We start from the raw sequence: 26404 nt of genomic DNA, 5'->3' as shown, positions 1-26404 counted from the left end.
AAAAATAAACAAAACATTTTACGTCAAAAACAATATCATTCCTTGCTATGTAACATTACTTACGACGCCAACATTTCACCCAGGGGATTCAAATCCTTTCCAAGGCAAGATTTCTTGTGAGTGAATGTTTCAAATCCATATCTGCCATGATAGCGCCCCATGCCGCTGGAGCCAACGCCACCAAAAGGCAAAGTGTCCACTTATATAGTAGAAAATGTATATTAGATTTTGTAACAGTAAAAATATATAAACGTGAATAATATGATTTATTTTATTAAGGATGGTTTTCAAAAAGTGTCTTACAATTAGTGTTTAATAAATTTTGTATTAGGCTTTTATTGATATAGAAATTATTGTATAATAAAACTAATAAAGCTACTAAGCAGTTATTGAGTATTGGAAAATATAATGGATTGAATTGGTTGTAAATTGAAAGTAAAAAATTGCATGCATAGTTTTAAAATCGGATTGCGTAACAATTTTAGAGAAATATTTTGTTAAAAAGCATATATTCAATACAGATCTATTGATTAAGGGGACAGATACCTGTAAAATATCGAAAAAAAAAAAAAATTTTTCATGAAATGTTAATGCAATCCTTTAAGAATATGTCAAAAAAATTTTAGAACGTAAATTTAAGTATTTCTTATGTTATAGATCGTCAACCGTGACGTCTATATTTGCGTTCGAGCGCTTCTATTCAAACTTTAGACGCGTTTTTTTTAAACTATATATTTTTAGAAATGGCGTACACGATAACTCGAAAAGTTATAGACCGATCTCTATGAAATTTTGCATACATCTTTTTTATGATATTACTTTCTATGCGAATATAAGTTTTCGAAGCAAAAATAGTAGGAAAATTCGCCCCAAAATTCATGTTTTTTAAGAATTTTATTCCTCGAATTTTTTTTTCCATTTTTTTTTAATTCATATAGAAATTATGACATTAATGAACAAAAAAATTTTTGGTTTGTTTTTGTATTCAGGTCACTGACGCCGATGCTACAATGCTCGCCGATTGATAAGCCCCGCCGTGACCTTCCTGGAAGAATTTAGTGTACATCCGCCATTTTAAATGATTAAAATAAAAAAAATTATATTTTTTTAATGTATAAATAAACTGTATGCCAATTTTGAAAAAAATATATTGACTTCTTCATTTTAAATAATTTTAATGAAAATCAGGGAAAATATGACCGTTTACAGGTATCTGTCCCTTTAATGAAAGAAATCAAAGTGTTAAGGATAAGTTCCTTTTACTGCTCTACAGGTATTGGCCGAGTAATGTGCCGTTAAGGAATTAAAAATTTTTATGACTTTTTTAAACCTAATTGGGATATTGTTCTTAACTATTTCGTTTACTTAGACTGCTGCTAGATCGAAAACGTAAAAGCAAGTTATACAGACGCGTCAATAAGAACCAACTACTATTGAGAATAATCATTTTCAACCGGGGTATTTCTTCAAAATGGGAAAAATACACATATTGCACTAATCCTCAAAGGGGGAAATAAGAACAACGTTTCAAATTATAGACCAATAACGAAGCTGACACCTATTGCTAAGTAATTTGAGTATGTTGTTAAAATTAAGTTACTAAGTTAAGTTTTGTGAAAGAAAGATGTACCCTTTCGAACCATCTTTACTGAGGATTACCTTGCAAATTTTGAGGCCAGATTCCAACTGGATACTACTAATACAGATTCGACAAGATTTATCATTAAAATTTATTTAACAAATACGGAGCTTGAAATAAATTGAATTGCATCTATCTGGTTGGATTTGTACAGTTGTTCTTAATAACATTACATCCCAGCCATCAGGAGTGTTTTAGGACAGCTTCTGTTCACTATCTTTATTAATGACACTTTAAATTCTGCTCGATGCAGATGATCTCGAAATCTGCCCTACTATTTCTAAAGTTGAGGACTCAGTTTTACTAAAATCTGCTGTTGATTGGGGTGCTCTCTTAGTGTTTGAACAACCAGCTATATTTGAAAGTTGAAAAATTTTACCAAATAGTTCTTTTTTTTTAAAAAAGGAGAAACATTATAAATTCATCCTATTACAGTTCTGGTTTTAAAGTAAAGATCGATGTTTTCAAGTTAAGGATCTAGGAGTTTTTTTGTTGTAATAAGTTCATATTTGTAGATGACATATAATATTATAAATTATGTAAATGCTAACAGGTACGCTATGTTTGCTTTCATACGGCGCAATAGTACCTACTCTCTCATCCCCATACACTTAAGGGGCTGTAAATATCCTTTATTAGGTGTTAGATTTACGCCATAGAAGAAAGAAATCTTTGTCACTTTTGTTTTTTGTGAATACTTAACAGGTGCTATTGACTGTGCTGAAATTTTGAGTAGAATCTGGTATGTTTCAGTACTCAGTTAGCCAGTCTCTGTTAAAAATAACAGGGTTTTGGGGAGTACTTTAGTACTCCTGGTCTAAGCACACAGCCGAGGTAGTAAAACGTTTGTGCCAAGTAGAAAAAAAAATGTTCCGCATGTATTTGAGCAAAAAAAAAAATCTATGGCATTAAGAAAAAATTACAATCGGCAATGGCATTAAGAAAAAATTACAATTAAAGCAGGGACATGAGGGAGCTAAAGTGTATTGGGATCAGTTGGCATTGTCGCCGAGTCTAGTAATTGAAGCGAAAAATTAGTATCTAAGCAAAGTGTTTGAATTGCCTCATGTTGAAAAAACGAATGGATGGAAAGAAGAGAAAATGGCACGGGGAAATTAGGGAACATTTTCTTTGCGACAAAATCAACGCTTAAACTTATAAACTCATTCAGCTAAATACAAGCTATAAAAGGTGGTGTGATTAGAGTAGTTGATTGTTTGCATTGAATGACGGAAAATTGTTGTTGTGTTGTGAACATTGTACAGCTCTATAAGTAAAAACATTCTTAGCTGGTTGTAAAAAATGCTGAGATCAACTGATTTCAAAACGCTTTTATGTAACATGGTTGCATAAAAAATTATTAAATTTCATAGAAAATCGTTTCAAAAAGACTAAAAATTGTCGTGAAGATTTAGATATTTCTCAATAAAAAAGCTTTATTGTAATTAAGAATTATATTAAAAATATTTTTTATTGTAACTTTTCCAAGTCAAATATTTTATTTTGTATTTTTTATGTTGATATTCTATTGTTTCTAATGTTACCGTAAAAATTATATTTTCGTATAGCAACCCCGCTAAAATGCTCAAGCACTCATAAAGGGGTTTTCAATAAGGGCGGGTAGATGTTGAAATGGAATAAAATGGCGTTTGCTGTATGGCACGTAGCGTCGTCCTGCTGGAACCACATGTCGTCTAGGTCCATATGGTTCAATAAGAAATTGCAATGGCCACCACGTCTACCGAAAATTGGGCGCAATGCGCGCAACGTTTGCGTTAATGAGCACTCATTTTGATAATAAAGTTTTATCATTTGAACGTGCTGTTCAATCATGTAACTTACCATGATGATTTGGCATAATCAACTGAATAACAAACAAAAGATTTGACAGATGTCAACAAAATAAAATGGCTGACACAGGGCGCCAAAATCGACCCGCGCCAATTGAAAACCCCTTTATTATTACACACTTAAGCTACGGCGACACGCTCTTGCATTTACTGTACAGCAGCTTATGTGTGCATGACGCTTGCCTGCGAAAAAATCTAAAATTTTTGATTTTCATCATGCAAAAGCCGACAACAAGTATGTGTGACACGAAACAAGTACGTGTGTCACCCGACACGCACACATATAAGCTGCTGGACAGCAAATGCATGAGCGTGTCGCCGTAGCTTTAGGTAGGAAGAAGAAGTGTGTTTTCATTTGTTTTTCTATGCAATGGTTGTGAATGCGCGACAAACAAATTTTATCTACTTGTCATTCATTCCATTCTGCTATTCTCTTTTTCTTCACAGTTCGAATTAAAAAAATGTTGTTGTTGCTCGAATGCTACCACCTTGAATAGATTTGCCTTTAGCTAAATACTATTATTGGGTGTTTACATACCTACCGTCTCTCGATTCGTTTATCGTTTATTTACAAAATCTGTTATTTTATAGAATTTCCCCCAATTTGTTTCATGACGAAGTAAGAATTTTTTAAGAACATAATTTATTAGCAAAAAAGTTCAAAGTAAACCGATATTTCATTAAAAATTATCATTTGGTGGCACATTTTTCTCTGTGTATTTGATAATTCAGACCTCCCCATTGAATTTTGCAACGCTCGTATCGGTTTCACAAAAGTTTTATTTAATATGGTTAGCAGTAAAAGGAAGAGTTCAATTAATAAATAAATAATGTTAATATTTATCATGCGATTACACTTTTTAAAAGTTAGAAGCAGAAACTGAAGCTTTTGTTTATAATGGACCGAAAAAAATTAGCCAACAAGTAGCGCAACAGCAAAATGTTAATAAGCACATATAAAAGTTGAGTTGAGTTAACTAATTAAGAGAAAATAGTGCACGAACTTATTTACTTTTTAGTATTTTCTAGTTATATGTTATAATTATTTATGTATTAAGCGATATATTTAGGCACGATATATTCAAGCACAGACATTTTTCCAGCCATATTTATATGTTTATATACATATATTATATGATTTTTCAAAAATAATTGCAATAAGTATAAATATTAGTTAATTTAGAAATAATTAAATCTTTATTAAATATGTTTTATTTTGCAATGCAAAATTTAGATTTACCGATGATTTGAGTAGAGCTTTGGCTAATTTTGAAACAAAATCACTCGTTCACAACAAAAAGCCCAAAAAATAAAACAAATGTGCTATAAAAAATATTATTTCAGATATGCCAAATATTGCTAATCTTGAAAGTTGTGTGCAAAATAAAAAAAGGATGATAATAATAATAAGTAAATAAAAAAACTACTAGTGCATCAATTTTGAATTTTCATGACAAATTCTCATGGTGACAAAGTGCATATTTATTATTTTATGTGAATAATAAAAAAAATGTAAAATTGTATGCTTAAATACCTCCACAATGCATTAATGTCTCATTGCTGGAAAATCCGCCGCTGGTAGTGTTTTGTCTTAATTCTTTAACTACTTTTGAATTTTTGGAGAAAACGTAGACCACTAAAGGCTTCTCCCTAATTTACAAAGATTCATATTTTACTGTTCAATATTACATCAACATCAAATATATAAAAGTGAATGACCACATACACGGGTACATACAGCAATGTATGTTATATGTATGTATGTACATATATTTATATGCATGTAGGTGATGATATTGATGAAAAATTTCAAGATTTCGACCAAAAGCTGTGAATACGACACATACATACACATGTATTTAACCATATGAGTAAACAATTTGTATACGATTTACGAGCATAACTTTTTTGTTATAGTTAACAAATCATAAAACTTAGCTAAACAAAATTATAACCTAAGAGTTATTGAATCAACAGTTTGTTTATGTTGATATGAACGCGAGAGGTGGCTCTCCATTGCTTTATATATTTCCTTTTTTTTCAAATTGAAGAATTTTCTAACGTCAACAACTAGATTTGTGTCCATTTGTTTTTTAAATTCGTGGGGCTTGCAAATGAACTACATTTGAATTTAGCTCTTTCAAATATTGATATGAATTTAAGTATACGCAACCATTACTTATCGTCAGATTCAAAGTTCACACTAATTTAGTAGCACCAACTCCGATTTTGTGTTATTTTTCAATTTCAATTTTTTCACATAAATACCGGCATTCACTCATTAACTAACCCATAACCAAATACATATATACAGGATTTAAATCGTCTCTAAAAAGAAAACAAATAAAATATATTTACAAAATATTTGCATATTCTAGGCCTTAGCAGATGGGAGTTTTACGCGCCAACACCACTTTGTTTTTGGGAATTTTATAGCTGTACAAATTAATAGAGGAGCATAAACGGGCAATTAAACAGGAGCCATTGCACCTGTGCAAGTAGACACAATTAAAGGAATCGGTGTATCTTTGCTTTTGTATTTTTGCTTGCTTCAATACAGTCTTCGCTTACCGGCATAATGCATTATAGTATCGTTCAAACACATTCCGCCCGATTGGATGTCACGTGTAAATAAATTTTGTACCGCAGCGTCCGCTGTGAATATATACGCGCAAAGTGGTGCTTCTCTGTGTACGTTTGCATGTTTATTTGTGTGTTGAATGGTGTATAATTTTTGGTGTTATAATTTTGTTTGTAATGCAATGATTTTTTGTTTTTTGGACGCACACAAATGTGGAGACATGTATACAATAAATAAAATTAATAAATGAGAAAAAATGAAATACATACGTCATAGGCAAGAATTAAGAAAAACCTTGGTATTAACCAAGTGCTTTGGTTATCGTACACGTAGTGAGAGAAGATCGTATTGAAAAATATTTGCAAAACTATAAAAATCTATGCAGGATGAAGTCGCAGTTTATTTAACCCGGGGTTTGTCGCTAGGCAATTACAAGCACAAACGGTCGCAACCGGGTAAAAATTATCACATAATATATAGCTGTATAATTAATTAAATATTAAATTTACTTAGGGAGCGCGTCTTTGTTTCTATGCAGAAAGGTACTTGAAGCGGCTGGTCACGATATTTTGTAGAAAAAAAGTTAGAAGTGGTTTTATTACCTCTGTGGTATTTTTTACCCTGTAGCTTCGAACGCCGGGTTAATTAAACTATTTGTACTCCCTTATTTGTTTTTTGGGTATTTTTTACCCAGTAGCTTCGAACGCCGGGTTAATTAAACTATTTCTACTCCCTTATTTGTTTTTTGTTTTACCAAGTAGTCAAGTCATTATTATGCTTATTTGACTATTCGTTTGAATGGTTGAAAATTTCCATTAGGTGTTATTAGTTTTAACCCGAATGAAATTACCTTATAAAATTGGATAATAAATATTTTGTGCAATATAAAACAATGAAATTAAAAAACCAATATTGCGAAATTCGTGCAAAAACATTAAGTAAGCGACTCGATATTTTTTTAGAGTTTTTATGCTTAGTGTTGAAACCTTAGTATTGGTCAATCTCAATTTTCGGACGAGATTGGATGGTCATGGAGTGAACAAAAAGGGGGAAATTTGATCAAAGCAAAAGCACAATTTTTGAGTGATCTAATACTTTTGGAAAATATATTTTTAGAAATGAACGGAAAAACTATTAGCAGTAAAAAAATATTTAAATATTTATGTGCCGCAATGTCACAATTGGCTACAACTATGTCAACAGGTTGTTTTTCAAAAGCAAAAGCAAAGTTTTAAAGCAATACAAAAACAAGGTTGCTATAAATAAAAAAACTTTATAGAACTATTGAGTTTTATTTCAAACATATTTTTTTATCTTATTTTCGAAAATTTTGTTTGAAATATCATATGAAATTCTTTGGTACTTTTACCTCATTTGCTTCCTATGGGTTAATAGAAGCAAACTACTAACACATACATATAAATCACTTCAGACACAAATTGTCAAATAAGCACGTTCTCAATAGTTGGCTCACTGTCGGTTATCCAATTTTTTGGCTGCCTCAAGTTTATATTATAAATATGCAGCATATATTAGTAGTGTTGGCAGAACACTAACAGTCACTAATAGTGACATAGCATGAGGAATTGAACATTATTTTCACCTAAGATAAAATTCTTCGATGGATTGTTCCCGTGACAGTCGGTTCTACGTAACCGGAATGACCCGGGTTATATCTGGCCAAGGACTGTCACTTCAGCAGCATTCCCCGCATATGTACATACGTAAAAATATATGCAAAAATAGCAACAACAACTACGATCGATGAAGATTTCATCAAGATGCTAATAGGTTATCGGACTTGCAAATGGACAATGCTGTTTAGTGTAATAGTTGAAGTAAAAAATTCTTTATTTTTTCCTAGATGTCTTTACTGAGCCATATCTCATGATATTTATATACATAGCATCGGGTCATACTATATACTAGGAATTCGTGCGAGCCCTCCTCCTATTTGTGGCGTGCGTGTTGATGTAGTTTCACAAATGGAGGGACCTACAGTTTCAAGCCGACTCCGAAAGGCAGATATTTTTATGAGGAGCGTTTTCATGGCAGAAATGCACGCGTAGGTTTGCCATTTCTCCCGAGGAGCGACCGCTGTTAGTAAAAACTGTTTCTATCATTTGGTGTTTCGTGCCCGGGGTTTCGAAATTCCGCGCTTCCGAATGGTAATTACGCACCAATCCATTTGGGTACGGCGGTCGCCGACCGGGTCATACTATATATGATGGCTCAAAATGCTTCAAAAAAATTATTTGACGGATTTGTGTTAGGCGAAGCAAGTTTTTTATGATGTTGAATAATCTATAAGAATGAAGTCACAGTCTATTTTAAAAATCAAGACAATTAATTTATCTTGTTTACGCTCTGTTGGGTGTACGATAACCAAGAGAAGTCAAAGTTTAGGTAAATACAATTCCATACACAACACTTCACATTTTCTAAATCTTGTTTCTATCTTTCAAGATTACTTTACCTGGAGTTTATGAATTTGATTGCATCGAAGGCATTTTCCACTGAGAAAATTGGCAAAATTGGTCCGAAGATTTCCTCTTGCATAATAGGATCTTCAGCCTTGACATCAATTAGAATTGTTGGCTCAATGAATCGTTCAGAAGCATCATAATTCCCGCCGACAGCAACTTTGCCACTCTTCATCAGTCCAAGTAGGCGTCTAAAAAGTTAAAAATAAAGCACTGTAGTAGCATCCTACTTATATGCTAAATCTGATTATTAATATAGTATTTACTGGAAATTATTATGATTGATAATACGACTGAGATCTGGACTGCTTTTAATGTCTTCGCCATACCACTCTTTGAGGACTTCTTTGGCTTCGACAATGAACTTGTCTTGTATTTCTTTTGAGCACAACACATAATCGGGCGCTATACACGTTTGGCCGCAATTGATCAGTTTGCCCCATAGGATGCGTTTTACAGCTGTGCGCAATTCAACAGATTTGTCAATATAACAGGGGCTAGAATTGAATGTCTGTTAGGCAAGGCAATAAGTGCGAAACGTGTGAATAAAACACCTTTTACCACCCAATTCTAAAGTCACTGGCGTTAAATACTTGTTGGCAGCAGCGTGTATGATTTTACCTACTCTTGTGGAGCCAGTGTAGAAAATGTAGTCGAAACGTTGTTTGAGCAATTCGGCAGTTTCGGTAGGCCCACCACAAATGACTGGATAGCAATCCTATTTAGTTTAGGACAATAAAGTTTAAAATATTATTTTGCTGATTGAAATTATTCTACAATTGACATACATTATCCAAATATTTAGGTATCATATCTGTTACAAATTTAGCACAGTTGGTTGCAATTTCACTAGGCTTAATTACGACACAGTTGCCCGCGGCTATAGCAGCTGCAACAGGCACAAGCAGCAATTGTAAGGGATAATTCCATGCCCCTATCACCAAAACCACGCCGTAGGGATCATTAAAGATTTGTACATCGTCCATTAAATTCACCAGCGACCTTTCAGGCTAGCATAGAAATGAAGAAAATACAAATATTATTTTTCCATAAATATATTCATAATTTTGTTTATCACTTTAAAAAATACTACTCAGTTTAAAAATAAAGCAAAAACAAAAAAACGTCGTGTTTCTTCGTGTACTCACCGTTTCGGGTTTTACCCAATCATTTAAATTATATAGAATGTGTTTGATATCGTTCTTGAGAAATTCTGTTTCAACAATTAAACTTTCTTGCTTGGGGCGACGCAAATCCGCATCGAGCGCGTTGATCATTTCATTTTCATGATTCTCATACATTTTTAAAAGATTCTCCAATTGTTTTCGTCTACAAATAAAATAAAATAGTACAAAATGAGCTTAAATAAAATAAGCGATTAAACTTAGAATTTATAGAGGCTAATTTACCGTTGAAAATATTAAAATGAAAGGTGCATTTATATGTGTACATACATACATATGTACTCAAGGCTGAATACCACCTTAGATTTTTCCGGCAAAAAGTTAACTGAATTGTTTTTATTGTGTTTTTGCAAATCACAAGCTATACCATATAAAATAGAAAGGCTCTACAGGGTCCGGCACTCGAAGTGTAACCAACTTCAAACCGCTCGCGCAGCGATGTACGGGCATCAGCTTTCTTTTAGTTGGTTAAATGACAGTCCAGAGTATTGTTTACAAGCTCGCGCAAGCATTTTGCCGATAGTTACAATGATACTGGTAGTACCGCGAAACGTTATGGAGGTGGTCATCAAAAGATTGCAACGTCACGTAAAATGGTTCAAAAAGTGAAGAAGCGACTTGAGCGAAATTCTCGACGAAGTGCCAATCAAATGGCGAAAGAACTGAAAATATTTGAGCGTAGCATCCGCCACATACTGAAAAATGATCTCAAAGTCAGCCTTACAAGATCCAAAAGGTGCATGATCTCACACCAAAGCAGCAAAAAGTCAGACTTGAGAGAGCGAAAGAGTTGCTTCGCTTGGCCGAAAGCGGTGAACATTGTGTTTTCTGATGAGACAATCTTTCAAATTCAGCAATTCGTAAACTTCAATCGTTTTCATCGAGCCTGGAGTCAAGGTAAATGCGAAATATTATTGGGAAAGTCGGTTGCTTTGAAGCCATAAGCAGACAAACATTTCGGTGGCAGACCATGGACGTTTCAACAGGACTCGGCACCGTCTCACAAAGCTCAAGTGAACCAAGAATGGCTAACAAACAACGTTCCGAACCTTATAACACCCACACAATTGCTTTCAAATTCACCACACGCGAATCCGATGGATTATTCCTTTTGGGCCATTTTGGAGAGCAAGGTCCGAACTAAAAGATTCACCAGTATCGAGGCACTGCGCAGTCTCGAGCAGCTTACGATTCGTTTCTGGACTGTCTCAAGGCCATATCGAGCAAAAATAAATTGAATCTGAATTTTGTATTATTTTCACACACTTTTTACTTTGAATAGAATAAAAGTAATTTTCCAAACTAAATGTATGGCCTTTTTAATTGGTTACACTTCGAGTGCCGAGCCCTGTACCTCATATTTTTGTTATTTAAAAAAAAAAAAAAAAAAAAAAAAAAAAAAAAAAAAAAAAAAAAAAAAAACTGAAGGCATATTTACATAGAACGGGGGTTTATTTAATTAAGGCTTTTTTCATGCTTTTATTACTGTTATTTTCCTTCCTTTTTTTAAAGAAGGTGCATTTAGAGGTTATATATCAAAATCGTTAAAAACTCGATGAGGAGGGGTTTTTCTATATTAAGGTACCGATGTTTATGTATGTAAGTATGTATATGGAATAACATTAAAAACAAACACAATTTTTTTTTAATAGAATTAATCGGATCGGAGTTCTGCGTTACCGGAAAGACCAGAACTTAAATCCAGCCGTGGACTGTCGCTTCCGCAGTAGATACCTGCCAAAATTATCGGGAATGTTTTATGCTGTTACATATTGCAGCAAAGAAATTAAGGATAATTTCCTATATTAAATTTGAAATCAAGCAATCTGGGAGCTGTTTAATTTAAATATATTTTGTTCTACGCAAACAAGTTTGTTCTTAATGCGTTTTTCACTTCAGAAAAAGTTGAAAATACCCATTTATGTACTCCCGAAATGCCAAACGAACAAATTTATTACAATTAAACAATACAACTCTCAGCGCGCATATGGCTAACACAGCGATGACTGTGAAACGCATGAGGCAAGGGCAACGGCTTTGAATGACGCTACTTAAAATTTAAATTTGCGGAGAAAAATACATACACACATATGTAGATACACTAAATACATATTAAACCAAAAAACAAAAAAAAAATTTACTTTGTTGAGAAACGGTATCTGACAGCAGCAGAAACAGCAATGTTAAGCAGCAAAAGGCAAGGTCAATGTTATGTTTATAATAATAGACAAATAAAAGCAAAATCAATTAACATATGCAAGAGTTTCTTAATGTGACGAATGTGTATAAGCTTGGCAGGAAACTTATTAAATTTATTTTATTCAGAAGTTGGGGCTACTTTGCACTCAACCTTTGTGAATGTACTTTGGGAGCAATCGCACTTAAAAATATGCATTACAACAACTGACAGGAAGTTTACATACATATCTATTTAAAGTATTTATTTATAAGTATTCAAATATTATATTTGGGTTTACATGGCAGCTAATACGAGTATGCGTACCCATGATTCAATAATAAAAGGTTTGCTCAGAAAGCAGCTTTCTTGTTCCCTCTTGACAAATCGGCTAAGAGATAGCAAGAAACTGTATTGCTAACTCTAGAAATTTTGAGTAAAAGTGGAAGAAAAGTAAGATTTGTGGAACAAACATATCCATTTGCATCATTGCTATCTGATTTTTACATATTCGCTAACATTCCATTTTCTGACTGCGTGAATTTGAGTAAGTATTTTAGAAAATTCGAATTATTACTTAAATAAATTATAAATTTATATTGATTAGGCTATTTGAGTGCTGATTTGAGCCTTTTGCTGTCCAGTGCAGCGACACTTCTTTCTCAAGTACGTCATATAGACATAAGTTCAAACCAGTGGCCAATAGACTCTATTACTATTTAAAAAGGGAAACTTTTTGCTTACAGGTTTTTAACCGCGCAACAGCGACACTCGTGTTTTATAGCCCATATCCTAATTGGTATGTATATATATACTCGTAAATTCTGCGTTATTTGTTTTTGTTGGGGATATATTATAGTATGATGTTTCTTTTCTTTATATAATGACAAATTAGCTTTAGTAAATAAGTTAATACAAATAATTACGAATCCGTTTTCAATGGAAAAATTACTTCACAAAATATACTTATTGGATTTGGTTGAGCAATTTCTAGTTCGCGGGTAGCAGAATTATAATTTTATAATACATTTTTCTATTTTTTTTAAGAGCGAGAACGTGAAAAAAAATCTTTTTGTTTTGTTTTTCCAATCTATACTATAAAGGCGAATGTTTGTACGTTGTCCGCGCATCACTACGAAACGACAACAGGCATGTTTTTATGATGGAACTCCCTTCCCACAGCCCCCAGGCCGCGCCACCACTCTCATTCGTCACTAATAATCGAATATTTGCTAAAATTTAATCTAAAAAATCTTAGTTTTTCCTATTTCCCACTATTTATAGCACACTCTAGACTTCATAATCCGCATAAGCTGTTCAACTATAACCCAAATGCAAAGTTCAAAAACGGTTTGAGATAGAAGATTAATAAAAATAATTTTGCTTGATATTTTTCTGATTGGTTGTTTTGATTTTATTCAACGAGGCATAGCAACGGATGCCAGGGATTTTAATATTATGGTTGTTAATAAAAAAATATTTTCTATGAAATTATTGTTTGTAATTCTTTTATATGCATATCCTAAATCCCTCAAACCTACTCCTACGCGAGCGGGGCCGCGGGTTAAAGCTAGTAAACAGATAAAATATCTAGAATTCTTTTTGTTTGTAAATCTGCTACCCAACGTAGCGACATATCTCCTGATGAATAATCGACCGAACTTTTTTTTTCAGACGTACCTGAGCAGCCCAATTAGTTACGCCAGTGGCATGTGTTACGTCTGTGGAAGCAATTTTTTTATTATTGTTTTTGTAAATAAATAATTGATCTAATGAATAAAAACGATTTTCAATTGATACCGATTTCAATTTTCACGTCTTTCTAGACCAGAAAGATGCCTAATAATTTATTTACATGTAAATCTTAATTTCAAATTATGTTTTAAACCGTGTGCAGTTTCTTTGCATTAAGGTAAAAAGGTACTTTTTTCGTACTATTATCACCAAAAGGGATTTAATTTTATTCCGTTTTTAAATGCAATATTTTGTAATAGCCTAGTGTGACAGACGGTTGTTATGCGGATTAGTGAAGAGCTGATTCGTTTATTGGATAGTTTTGTCACCAACAGATTGATCGCAGGCAACAAATACTAAAAAATAATTATTTATTAAAAAAAACAACTTAAGTTGCAATTTCTCAAAATGCTCCGGAATATCAACAAAATTAATGTAATTTCGAACCTGTTAGTGCAAACTAGCACTGAATTCAGACTTTCTTGTTCTCGTCTCTTTGAAATTTTGATACTTTTTCATTCACAATAGATATTAAGTATAGTTTTTCGGCAATTTTGTCATTGAAAATTCCCTAATCCGCTTAAATTATGAGAATTCAGTCTATTAGTTAATCCGAATTAACTCGGAATCAAGCTGCCTGTTTAGGCTATGATGGAGTGTCAAAATTCTAAAATTCTAATGCCACAAGTGAGCAAACCTTTAGTAATTGAAGCAGGATGCCTGCTGATGACGAATAAAAATAGTAAAAGTAATATTAAGATACATAATGACAATTTTGATTTTGTACAGTAAATGTTTAACTTCTAAAATCGAAGTACTGAAAACTGCAATGGCATTGTGTTAATTAAATTATTTTGTTCGCAACTAGCTAACATACGAACTATAAAAAATGGTTAACTAACATGCCCACGAATTGTCCGTATTTCCGAGAGAAAGAGAAAAGTTCAGGCATAAAAGATACCTAGCTAGACTTTCTACGAACTTAACGATCGTATTGAGCTTATTTCATCAATTTCTTCACGGTCAATACTGAGCGAAATACTAACATACTTATATATGATTTATACAATCAAGAATAATCGAACTATTAAAAAAATATATATATGTATTTCTTTACCGAGCTAAATCTGAATACCTCTGCTACAACAGCAACGCCTAATACGTTCTTGTTAACGAATTACATTCTTATCAGTGTGTATCAGTGTCTGAAGTCTGAGCTCGACATTTTGTTTTTCGTGCAATGCAAGCTTCACAAATAGGGTTAATCGCAGTAATCTTTCGATCTGCGGTTGGTCTGTGATATCTATATATATAAAAAGAAGTTACATTTCCTTGGTAATCTTATAACTCAAGAGCCGCTGAACCGATTGACACCAAAATTTTAGAGTTCTTATCTTTGAGGAGGTGGTTTGTGTGAAGTTTGATTGAAATCGGTGCAGCCGTTCCTGAGTTATGACATTTTATGCTTATGAGCGTTTTTGTTATACTGTTGTGGTTGTAAGTGTATAATGTTAATATTAATTTGCTGTCGTTGGAATTCAGTTTTTGCAAATATGTTTTATTGGTGATGAGAATCGTGAATTAGATCAGCGCTGTGCAATTTCGACGAATACGAGAAGATCAATCGTGAATGAATTGCAAACAATGTTCCATCAACACAATGAATTGGTGAAATTGTTCAAAGTGGCACTCGATCTGATGCCCACCGATGCCCACCGATGGCCACAATATCATAATAAAAGCCGATAAAACACCAACGATTCAATGTACCAACGATTGATGAAGTAGCCATTGTTGTGGTTGGTGAACAGTTTCGGCCACGAGATATTGTTTTGTATCGTAGAAATGAGCAATTACAACGTATTTCAGAACTCCATCGCTGTTATGATGCATTGCAATACCCCATTTTGTTTTGGAGAGGGGACGATGGCTATCATATCAACATACCAATGATAAATCCAACAACTGGTACATATACATTTTATTTTTGTTTAAATATGATTTTTAAATAATTTTCATACGCTATTTAATTTTTGCATTGCAGGTCAAAAATCAACGCGATGAATTTTTATTCGTATCGATTGATGATTCGCCCTCAAGAAAACAATTTTATTTTGCGATGCAATCCACTTTCGCATCAATATATCGTCGATATGTACGCCAAAATTGAAAGTGAGCGATTCAATTTCATCCGTCACAGTCAAGCCCGATTGAGATCAGAGGAATACATACATTTGCGTGACGCAATAATCAATGATGCATTTATCGAATTGCAAGTCATTTTAGACGAAAATATAATAAAAAATTGAATGCTCCAGGAGCACCTGGAAAAACATTTTTAACTTTATTTATTTTAGCATAATTTATTTAGCGTAAAAAATTGAAATGGAAATTAAAGAATCAAAGGTTCATTACAAGTTTTTATCGGTGACCACCTGTATATAGGTGACCACCACAATCAAATTTTAAAAAGTACAGAAAAGGCTATTGTGACATCTTTATAAAGTATGTTGAATGAAAAAAATCAACTAATTAAACTGTTTAAACATTTTACGAGTTCTATAAAGAAAACTTAATATGAAAAATTTCTTGCGATATAAAAACAACATTTATGTATGGTGGTGCGAAGCCCACTGGGTAATACTAGTATGATATATGTATAAAGAAAGTTCGAACTTATCGTCCTATTGATTAGTTCATGGTTATATATCAGATATGGAGTTATATTTGCGTACGTACATATGCATATACATAAGGCTTTTTGTTTTTAATTAAAATAATTATTACCATAAACAATGCCATCGTTATAATGTTTATAAAATAGCACAATAAAAACATCAATACAAACGCCAGCGCAGAGGTGCTTGTTTGATATAAACTCTTGTGCTAACATTTGAATGGTATGTTCATAAGCACACAGATACATATATGCAAAACATACAGAGATACATACATACAATTATAGACGTGTGCATATGTTTGTATGTATGTTCTTGCATCAATCGAAAACTTTAATTGCAAACCTTGAGAATCACGAAGCGACAGTAGAGAATAACAACGACAACAAGAACAAAAAGCAGCATTCCGTAGTTTATAATACTTCCGTTAGTTAGATTTGAAATTCGAATTCTGTACGGCTTATCGTTGGCTGACTTAATAATTGGAAATCTTAAAATTAATTTTGGCCAAAAATTTGATGATTTCCATACGAGTACTAAAGTATAATATAAATAATAAATAGCTACTATCCACACACATGTGTACGTAAGCAATTATGAATGTATATGTAAATGAAAGTAAGCTTCAAAACTGATATACCAAAAAATATACTAGTCTGGATAGAGCACAGGACACTTTATTCATTTAAATACATAAACAGGTGCTGAAACAAATGCCGTTTAAGGGGGTGGTAGGGTTTAGCGCTTTTTTTTTGAATTTTTTACAGAAATATGGCTTAAGATACTTTAATAAAATCAGTTGCATGTTATTGTACATCTTTTCAATAAGTTTTTAAAAAATATTAATAATAAAATATTGACAAATAAGCCCATGACAGAGTTTTTTTGGAGATATGTTTTTCGAGAGGTGCTCTGCGGTGCCAATCGGCATTCGTCGTAGAATCATCTGAAACCAAAAAAGTCGAATTTTTCAGTTAAAGCATGATGTAATGCTCCCCCCCACATGAATAAAATTTTTTTTTTCATTTTTGTAGTTTTGGTGGCAAAAAACGTAAAACGAGCATTTTTGGCGAAAAATTTCGCCATATTTGTAAGTGAAAAACAACCTTAAAAAAAAATAAATAAAAAAAAACAGTGTGGGGGGAGGTATTTTTGATTTAGAAAACGTGTGCCAAATTTGAAAAGAATCGGTTGAATAGTTTCGGAGTTGTGATTGGCACCGACTTTTAAGAAGTCGTTTCGGGAAAAACGCGTTTGAAAAAATGACTCTGAAAAATTATCTATGCTCCGCATTCGAGGTAGAGTGCCTACAAAGGCTATAACTTTGAGAGTTCTGCTCCGATCCACTTAAAATTTTGACACAACATTCTTGAAATGATTTACTATAAGATGAGTGAAGAAAAAAAATTTCGATTTTGTGACCCTACCCCCCCTTAAGCTTACACGAGGTGTTGCAGTCTTGTGCAAAGTTTAAGTGGAAGAATGTTAAAGCAATGAACATGAAGCTGAGACAATTTTTACCCAATAAAATGGAAGTACATTTAGCAATTCAAGAAGTTATAAATGAGACATCCTCACTAGCTGTTTAAAATACTTATTTTTCTTAAATAGTGCCAAAGCCGCTTTACTGAGTTTTGTGAATTAAAAAAATGCGAGAGGCCATATCATTCTCCAACGAAGAGTATATTTCCTCCTCTGTTGCCAAGTGGGATAGCCCATATTTTTATGTAAAATGTGAATGGTTTAAAACTGTTTTATGGTGGATCTTTAGCTTCTGGGCGATGCTATGACTATTAAAATGTCGGTCAACTTCGATTGTTGACATTTTCGACATTTTGATTAACATCAAAAAAGCCGTATCATAATTTCAGCGACCTGACTTGCATTTTCGCCTTTATCAAAGAAAAACTGTAAAATGTACACAACTGAATGAAGCACACAAAAAAACACAAGCAAAATTATTTTTTTAGTGTGAAATGTCACTTGACGACAAGCATAAACTTTAAATTCTTTGAACGATTCTTTACGAGATATTGATCACCACAGCCATCTATCGAGAAAATAATGGATTTCTTTTTCCATAAATAATACAAGTTATCTAATTAAAATTTGATATAAAGTTGTTCAATGAACGATCGGAAATAATTGGTCTAAAGCAAAAACTGATAAAGCTAAATAGGTATATCCCCAAAAGCCCACATATATGTATGTACAAGTATGTATGTATATCCTTTTTGTACAGAACAGATCGAGGCAGTACTGTTATACGACGTAGACAACGGCTTTGCCTGCTGCTGCATAGACAAAAACAAAGTTATTTAATTTTGTACTTATGATTGTCTTTGGTGCCTCTGTAGCCGCCGAATTGTTTGAGTATGACTACTATTCGTCGTGGGGTCGAAACCTACAGTGGGCATGAAAATTAAACAGGAGAAAAGGTGTTTCTAATGGCCAGTCTCCGAGTGTATTTTTTTATGAAAACGCTCCTCATAAAAATCATTGCCATCCGGAGGGGGAATTAAACTGTAGGTTTCTCCATTTGAGGGAAAACATGAAGACACACAAAACAAATTGGAAGTGGTGCTCGGGCAAACACCCAATAAAGGATGTACGCCCAATTATCTCTATATAGCATATATATTATACATATATTGTCGTTAATCTAATCTAAGTCTAAGTAAGCGCCGAAGTCAAAAATCATGCTGAGTTCGTTCGGTTATATCGGATATTCTATTCAGAAACATTGTATGTGTGTGTAGCGTGAAAAAAGTAAAAACCTTTCAACAGGCCAATGAGAAACATAAAGCTATATTTAATGGAAGGTAATTAACGGCGTTATAAAAACTTTATATGTATTTAGAAATATTTTAGAAACAAATTCATTAATTGTTATTTTAGAATAAGATTAAATATATAAATAAGCAACATTTAGAGCTAAATATAGAGAATAAATATGGCTTAAACTCTAATAATGATAAATACTATAAACTTCACGGCTTTTAAATCTATGCGCATAACATTATTAGCAATGGGTTATCGATAAAGATCATCAGTGCTTTGCTGACTAGCATTTTGAAAGCGGGTGGGCCGGGGTATTGCGGAAGGTTTCGATTATATGTACATATGTATGTATGCATATATGAACGTATCTATGATTGCAACGTAAAAAATGATAGTTAATGTCCATGTAAATAAATACTCTATGCACAACTTGCATATAAATTAGCATTATTATAAAGCATATTGAGACAATTAAAAATATTGCAATACCAGTTTTGCAATGACTTGACAGCAATTAAATACTTGCGTACATACATATTATAGCAAATTCTGTAACTCATATTCATGAAACCAGACTTTAACCGCGTTTAGCTAATAATTGCAGTGTTTTTATTTAAAATACTTTTAGTAGACTAAAAACCTATATGATGAAATCCATTCATAAGTTTGTAATTAAAAAAATCATACAAGCATACATATCATGTCAATTAAAACTGTAATATGACAGTTAATAAACACAGTCTTAACATACATACATATGTGTATAAAAATTATATTATATACTGGTTCTGGTACAATGAAACATTCGGATACATACATACATAGATAATAATAAAGGTGAGAAATGAATGTTGGTAATGACATTTCAACTTTAGCCTTGACTTTTACAGAGATAATTTTCATACGTACTAAATGTAGTACGCAAAAGCTTTTTGTCTGTATGCAAATTTGTGTCTCCTTATTTTATTATTTGCTGTCACAACGACGAGATATGTACAGCTGAGAACATGAAAATAGCAGTACCCTTAAAAAATATTTTAAGGCAATTTTTTCCAAACATTTTTTAAATCATACAAAAGAAAATTTGAATATCAAATATCTACGAAGGGTAAAGAGATTTCAGATGTGTAGAGTTCTGAATAAATCTCGCAACTACGTAAATAACGATTTTTTATTGGCGTCGTTATGCTTTTCAATACAATATTGAAATAGTTTACACAAGGAATATTAATTAATATAAATTTTATATATAAATTTTAAGTTTTGGCGAGTGTAATGCATACATTTCTTATGTTTTGATTATAGTGGGTTGAGCGAAACGCTGCACCACAAAAATTAGATTCCGAAATTGAGAGCAGATGGAATCAAATTTGCGGAAAAGCCGTAGAAGAGGAGGAAAACGAAAAACTTCCCTGCAAAACAATCGCGGAATTATCCAAATTACTACAAAGAGAATCACAAGTGTAAGCCACATAAATTCAAAGAAAGATGGACTTAAATGTTTCCGACATGACTGTGCGTAGAAGACTACAGGGAGCTGGATTATCAGCTCGTAACCCACGAAAAAAGCCACTCCTGACACCAAAACATAAGGCAAAACGTTTGAAATTGTGAGAAAATATGCTAGCTGGACAGCTGACATGTGGCGTGATATTAGGTCTGTTCATGAAGCAAATAGCAAATAGATTGTACCAATTGTTGCAAATTATCACGTTTTGGTGTTCATGTATTCAAAAAACTTGCAAAGTATGGGGAAAGTCAGAAAACAAAATGACATTTCATTTTGAGGGGAAGCTGCAAGTTTCTACTGGATACATTTTTATTTGTAAGAATTTGCAAGTGAAAAAACAGCTGATCGCAAAGTAAAAATAAACAAGAATTAAAATTTGCGAATTGAGTCAAAATTCTAAATTTAAATAAAAATGGTGATTAAAATGGAAAATATAAGTAAATATATTTTAGATACAATTTATAAAGTTTATTTGAAGTCTTATATTAAATAGGAATCGGCCAGTGATATACATAGAACTACATCTGTACTTCTGAACCTGTCTCCAGTCACCATTGCGGCAGTTTCCAAAACACAAATCGAAAGTATCGAAGGTATCTTTTGTGTTTTATGCTTGTGCTTCTAACTAAATTTGGCGAAGCGATATAAGTATATAATACATACATACACGCATAGACGGAAGCAAGGAAAATATGAAGAAAACTGTGATTGCCTCAACAGTACAATTGCTGAAGGAATGTTCTTCAGTTGACAGCAATGCTGGGATGGAACAAATTATTATGGATGAAATAAAACATGTCATGTTAAGGTCGTTATTTTGCATTTTTTTTTTTATTTAATACGAAGTAGCTCAAGTGAAAACATTTTAACTTTTGTGATTTTTCCTTGCCAACAATTTAATCAGCTGTTCGTAAAACTTGCAAATTGTTACTGGTTTTGCGTTCATGTACTTTTTTTGAGATTTTTCTCTTTGAGAGCGAATTCTCGGAAGTTAAGTTACTGGATAATTTTTACATGACCAGATCTATTTTATGGACTGACAAGTCTAAAACAATTTTGTGTGGCGGCACGAGTTTACAACAATATGTTACACGTTTACCTGGCACCAAAAATCAGCCACAATGCACTATAAAAACTAAGGGGTTTACAAGTAATGGTATGGAGATGCTTGTCATATTATGGCACAGGCGCCATACACAAAATTGATGGCATAATGGGCACCATGAATCACGTGGAAATAATGCAGAACGTTATGTTCCCGTATTGCAGAGAGGAAATGTCAATGAAATGGGTGTACCAGCAGGATAATGATCCTAAACATAGGAGTCGGAAGGTCAAGGATTGGTTTCGCGCAAATGGTTGGCCAGCCCCAGGACCTCCTTAAACATCTAACTTTAAAACTGATGTCGACTAATCGTGGCATAATCATAAACAACTGTTATTGAAGTAGGTGTATGCAATATGTCATATAATACGAATAATTTTCCATTAAGTCCATCAATTCTGTGTCAATTTATTAACTTTAACAATTAACTTTCTTTATAATGCATACACTTTTACAACGACTAAATAAATAAATTTTCGTTACAAGTAGACATACAGTACTTATTGTGTAAGAGCGACACAAAAAATTGTACTAAATTAAAAATAATTTCAAATAAATTTTAAATTTTAATAAATTTTAAATAAAAATAATTTCACTTTCCGGACTAGTGTAGATTCAAAACACTTAGATGGACTTCCTCCAACGAGTGCGACACAATCACAGATTATCTATTTGCATACATTCCCATGGCAGCCGGTTCTACGTTACCGGAATGACTCGGGTTTTCTTTCCCGACCAAGGGCTGCCGCCCCAGTATACTAGCCCTGTCTAGTGTACCCTATCTATTTGCATATTCAGATGTTATTTAACTAAAAATTAGATTAACAATTTTATCATATATACGCGCTGACAATTTGTTTGAAACTGCTACTAAAACTGTTTTTAATTCCAATGTCAATAATCAATTTTTTTTTAATGTGCTACTAGTACTTTGACCCGCACATAAAATAGTGCCTTCTTTCAGTGAATACCCTAGAATACAAGACCAAAGACCCTATACCTAATACTTTAAATCATAGTTTGAAAAATAATTTAAAAATACTTTAATCGTACTAAAAATGAACAACCAAATAACCTGAAAACCAAATCTTTAAATAGGAAAAATAACTAACTATGCCCTGTTGTGAAGACCGAGGAGTAGTAAGAAAGTCTGCAACAGCAGATTACGAAATCGATATGTCTGTGTATATGTAGTAGCTATGCATCAGCTGTAAAGAAAATGATAACAAAAACAAAACTTCATATCACGCAAGAGTCCAAGATGTTCATGCATTATGCACATCATATGGATGCATGTATGTACATATGTACATATATGTCTAATATATGTATGTACAATTGTTAGCCTGTATACTTTGTGTAGCCGTATACTTTGTGATACAAGTCTTTATATAAAATAAACGGAATAATTGCGTGTAGACCAAGTAATTTTGCAATGAAGGCAGATAGTACATATTACATACATACATATCATGTATGTATTTATATGTAATTAAACCAGTAGATACCAGTTATACTAGTCCCACTTGATAAGTATAGTAGTAAAAAACATGACATGGAATAGTAAAATGAAACTAAACTAACCTCAGGATATTTTTTTAATAAAGAAGTACTTATTTTAATTATAGAGTGTTTTTATGGAATTTGTAAATATATTTGTATACATATGTATAAGCTAATTTTTCAACTGAATAGTATATCACTTTACAATATAAGCGCATTGATAAGAAAATCTCGACTGTTCTTGGCTAAGAGCATTATCGGAGTTCAAAGTTCACGTTGTTTTGTCGTATCAATTCTAATATTGATTTATAACATATTATACGTTACATCCGATCCGATACTGCACCAGAAAATATAAGTAAAATTTGTAACTAATCTATTTGACTTTTGTGAAGCTGTGTGCACTTTAGCTTTGCATCCGCCACAGTCACCGGGCACACCACTATGCCGAATACAATGAAGGCAGAGTTTCATACAATGTGAATATACATATTATGTGGAGCTCACCTGAAATTAACGTCTTTTGTTTTTCCACTGGCGAATGCGGTGCGGCATCTCTGTACAATCTGTGTTGTATACATTTATTTCCCGTTTTTGGTTTTTGTTCACCCAATGTGTGAATTTTTTCATTTTCATAAAAAGATGTAAATGAAATACAAAGTCGTAAATGCATATACTTGTATGTACGTATACATATAAAACCACAAAAGAATATAGAAATTTAATAAAACACTCACATCTTCGAAATTTGCCATTTTGTTGAGCCGCTCGTTATCGGTACTGATTGCGTTATCTGGAAAAATAAAAACAAATTTGCAGTTTTGGTTTAATCTTCTGCAGGAACAAAGAAACTTTCTTTGACATTTATCAACACTACATCTTTTAAGACCACAAATTACTATTTCATTGCATATATATGCATGTATGCTTATATATGTATATATTTTCATACAATGCAGGTGTTTCCACTATAAATTTGATATTCTGAACACAAAAAAATCCACCTTTGTTTAGTTATAAGAAACCTCAGTTGCTCTCTATTAAACAAAATTACTACTCAAATAACAAAATTGAAAGGAACCGACGGAACACTAACAATGTATATACAAACACGATGTTGGAATGTTTTTATAGGAGCAAATTATCATCCGCACGAATTCTACCACCGCACACGAGAAGTAGAAAAAAACAAATGCTAACTGGTCCAATTGGAAATACAGCTCTGACACTGCTATAGCTAAACAGCTGAGCTCTTATGGTGCTGCCAACTAAAGTCTGTATGAATTAACATTTGAAATACTGCAGTGTCGCCAGGTGTCGCTTGCAGTGCACAAGCAATGCGTATAACATATTTCAATTTGGAGAGTTTTTAGTTGACGTACCGTTGGTTTATAGATTATACTTATACAATATTTCTCTTATCATTGCTAGTCCTGCATTATAAACAAAAATGTTATCTGATTTCCGTTTGGATATTTCCAAATTCTCAAAATACTTTAATTTTTTAATATTTATAATTCAAAGCCAATAGCTTATACTTGCTTAAATGCTCATTTGGTTCTTTAACCGCCCAAACGATATTAATCCTAAGCGTCTCACGTAGTTTTATAACTTGTAGTTGCACGTAGTGACTTGGGCCACTATTTGGAAAATATTCAGATATCACCTTTTTACTATTAGAACGCAATATTCATTTATTTAATATCATGATAATTAAATATAAGTAAAGAAGGACTGAATTCAGCGGGATCGGAGTTTATATACTCATGCACAGTTTAGTAAAATTTAATTTGGGCTGACTTTAGTCAAACTCATACCTATTGGAAGGTATAGCTAATGATACCAACAGGCGCGCGGAAATTTAGTTTCTGTATACATATGTATGACGTAATTTTTGTTCAATTTCAATAACAGCCACTTTCGATTCACTAACTGCCTAGCCAGTAGTGAATAAAACAAAAAATTCCCCTTCCAAATTCTAACGTTGAATACGATTTGGCAGCACTGCATTACTTTGGGTTTGACAAGCTGCTATGTTATAGCTATAGCCATTTCCCCGCTCGCTATCACTGTGCACGATTAACTTGACGAAAAATTTGCATGCGAAAGCAACACCAAAGTTATCGAGTAAGATTCACCGCTGGCGAGCTATAGCTCATTAAATGCACTGCTTTACCAACTCATGTAATTTAAGGCAGCTCTCTTCCCGCATTGCCGACATATGTATGTTCATTTGTAGCAGTTGCTTCATCTATTCGCCACTTGCTAAGTCTTGGCGAAAAGAAGAGGTGCAGTATTGTTTTCCAAAGCGTTGCGCTTGAAAGTATGCAAGATACAAGTGTTGTGATCCTCATCACATGCCACTAAAACTCATATGTAATTCCATTGCTTTTCAAATCATCCCACAATGTTTGAAAAATATAATAAATCGCTATAAATATATCGTTTGTGAGGTTAGTGGCTATAAACAAATTCGCTTGATCATTTTTCCCACACAAATTTCTGGCTTGGTGAGCAGCTGAATTCTCTGGTGAGCAGAGAAGTGGTGAATCGAAAGCGGCAAATATTTTTGTCGGATATAAACGACAAATCAGTATGAAATAGAGTAACAACCAAAGAATATAAAAAGAAAGCTGAAATATACAATTATTTATACTCATGTTGTTGCAAAGCTTCCGCATCTTGGGGTTTGAACCTTTCCGAACAACTTTTCTGGCCAGAACACAGTGAAGGTTAATATGAGAATATTCAGATTCAAAGAGAATGGTAAGTGATTTAACACTATAGCAGGCAAAATGCTAAAAAGGAGATATTTAGGCTAACGGTCTGCTTCGTAAAATCGAAAGGTGTATGAAAATGAAATCCAAGTAATTTTAAAGGTGTTCGGTTAAAACTATTTATGTTTATCTATATGTTTAATAATTTTAATTATTAAAAAAATAATAATAATAAAAACTAAAAAACCATTAAAAATTTCACCGTTACTGACACGATATCTCTTTAAAATCAATTGCAATAATGTATGCAAAAATTCAGTCAGCATGGCCCGATAGTGTTCGTCAATCACCGTAACGGCAGCTCCTTCCTCAAAGAAAAGAAATAAGGGCCGATGGTGTTCTAAGAACTTCACGAACAGATTAATTTATTTCAAAGTAAATTTCCACAATCCACACGAGGAGA

General features: G+C 32.9%; 1 protein-coding gene across 7 annotated transcripts in view; it reads right to left on the bottom strand.

Moving 5' to 3' along the window:
- The window catches only part of LOC129246246 (aldehyde dehydrogenase, dimeric NADP-preferring), a 40820-nt gene that overhangs the window by 996 nt on the left and 13420 nt on the right, over positions 1-26404 (bottom strand). For 5 of the 7 annotated variants that reach the window (XR_008582450.1, XM_054884905.1, XM_054884902.1 and 2 more), the window contains exons 4-12: positions 23962-24017; positions 23732-23790; positions 9702-9882; positions 9342-9563; positions 9108-9271; positions 8820-9050; positions 8547-8744; positions 5024-5139; positions 64-199 (exon numbers count right to left, since the gene is read on the bottom strand). Coding sequence is in view for 6 of the 7 variants with exons in the window: in XM_054884905.1 (XP_054740880.1) it covers positions 64-199; positions 5024-5139; positions 8547-8744; positions 8820-9050; positions 9108-9271; positions 9342-9563; positions 9702-9882; positions 23732-23790; positions 23962-24017 (1363 nt within the window). In the remaining variant the exon portion in view is untranslated. Of the gene's footprint in view, positions 1-63; positions 200-5023; positions 5140-6060; positions 6177-8546; positions 8745-8819; positions 9051-9107; positions 9272-9341; positions 9564-9701; positions 9883-23731; positions 23791-23961; positions 24018-24228; positions 24423-26404 lie in introns of those variants that run through there. The other 2 variants (XM_054884907.1, XM_054884903.1) reach the window with 2 other exon arrangements.

The sequence above is a fragment of the Anastrepha obliqua genome, chromosome 4 (assembly GCF_027943255.1).
Source record: "Anastrepha obliqua isolate idAnaObli1 chromosome 4, idAnaObli1_1.0, whole genome shotgun sequence".
In the NCBI taxonomy this organism is placed as follows: Eukaryota; Metazoa; Arthropoda; class Insecta; order Diptera; family Tephritidae; genus Anastrepha; species Anastrepha obliqua.
The sequence above is the reverse complement of the archived record's forward strand: the minus strand, read 5'-3'. Positions and strand labels throughout refer to the sequence as shown.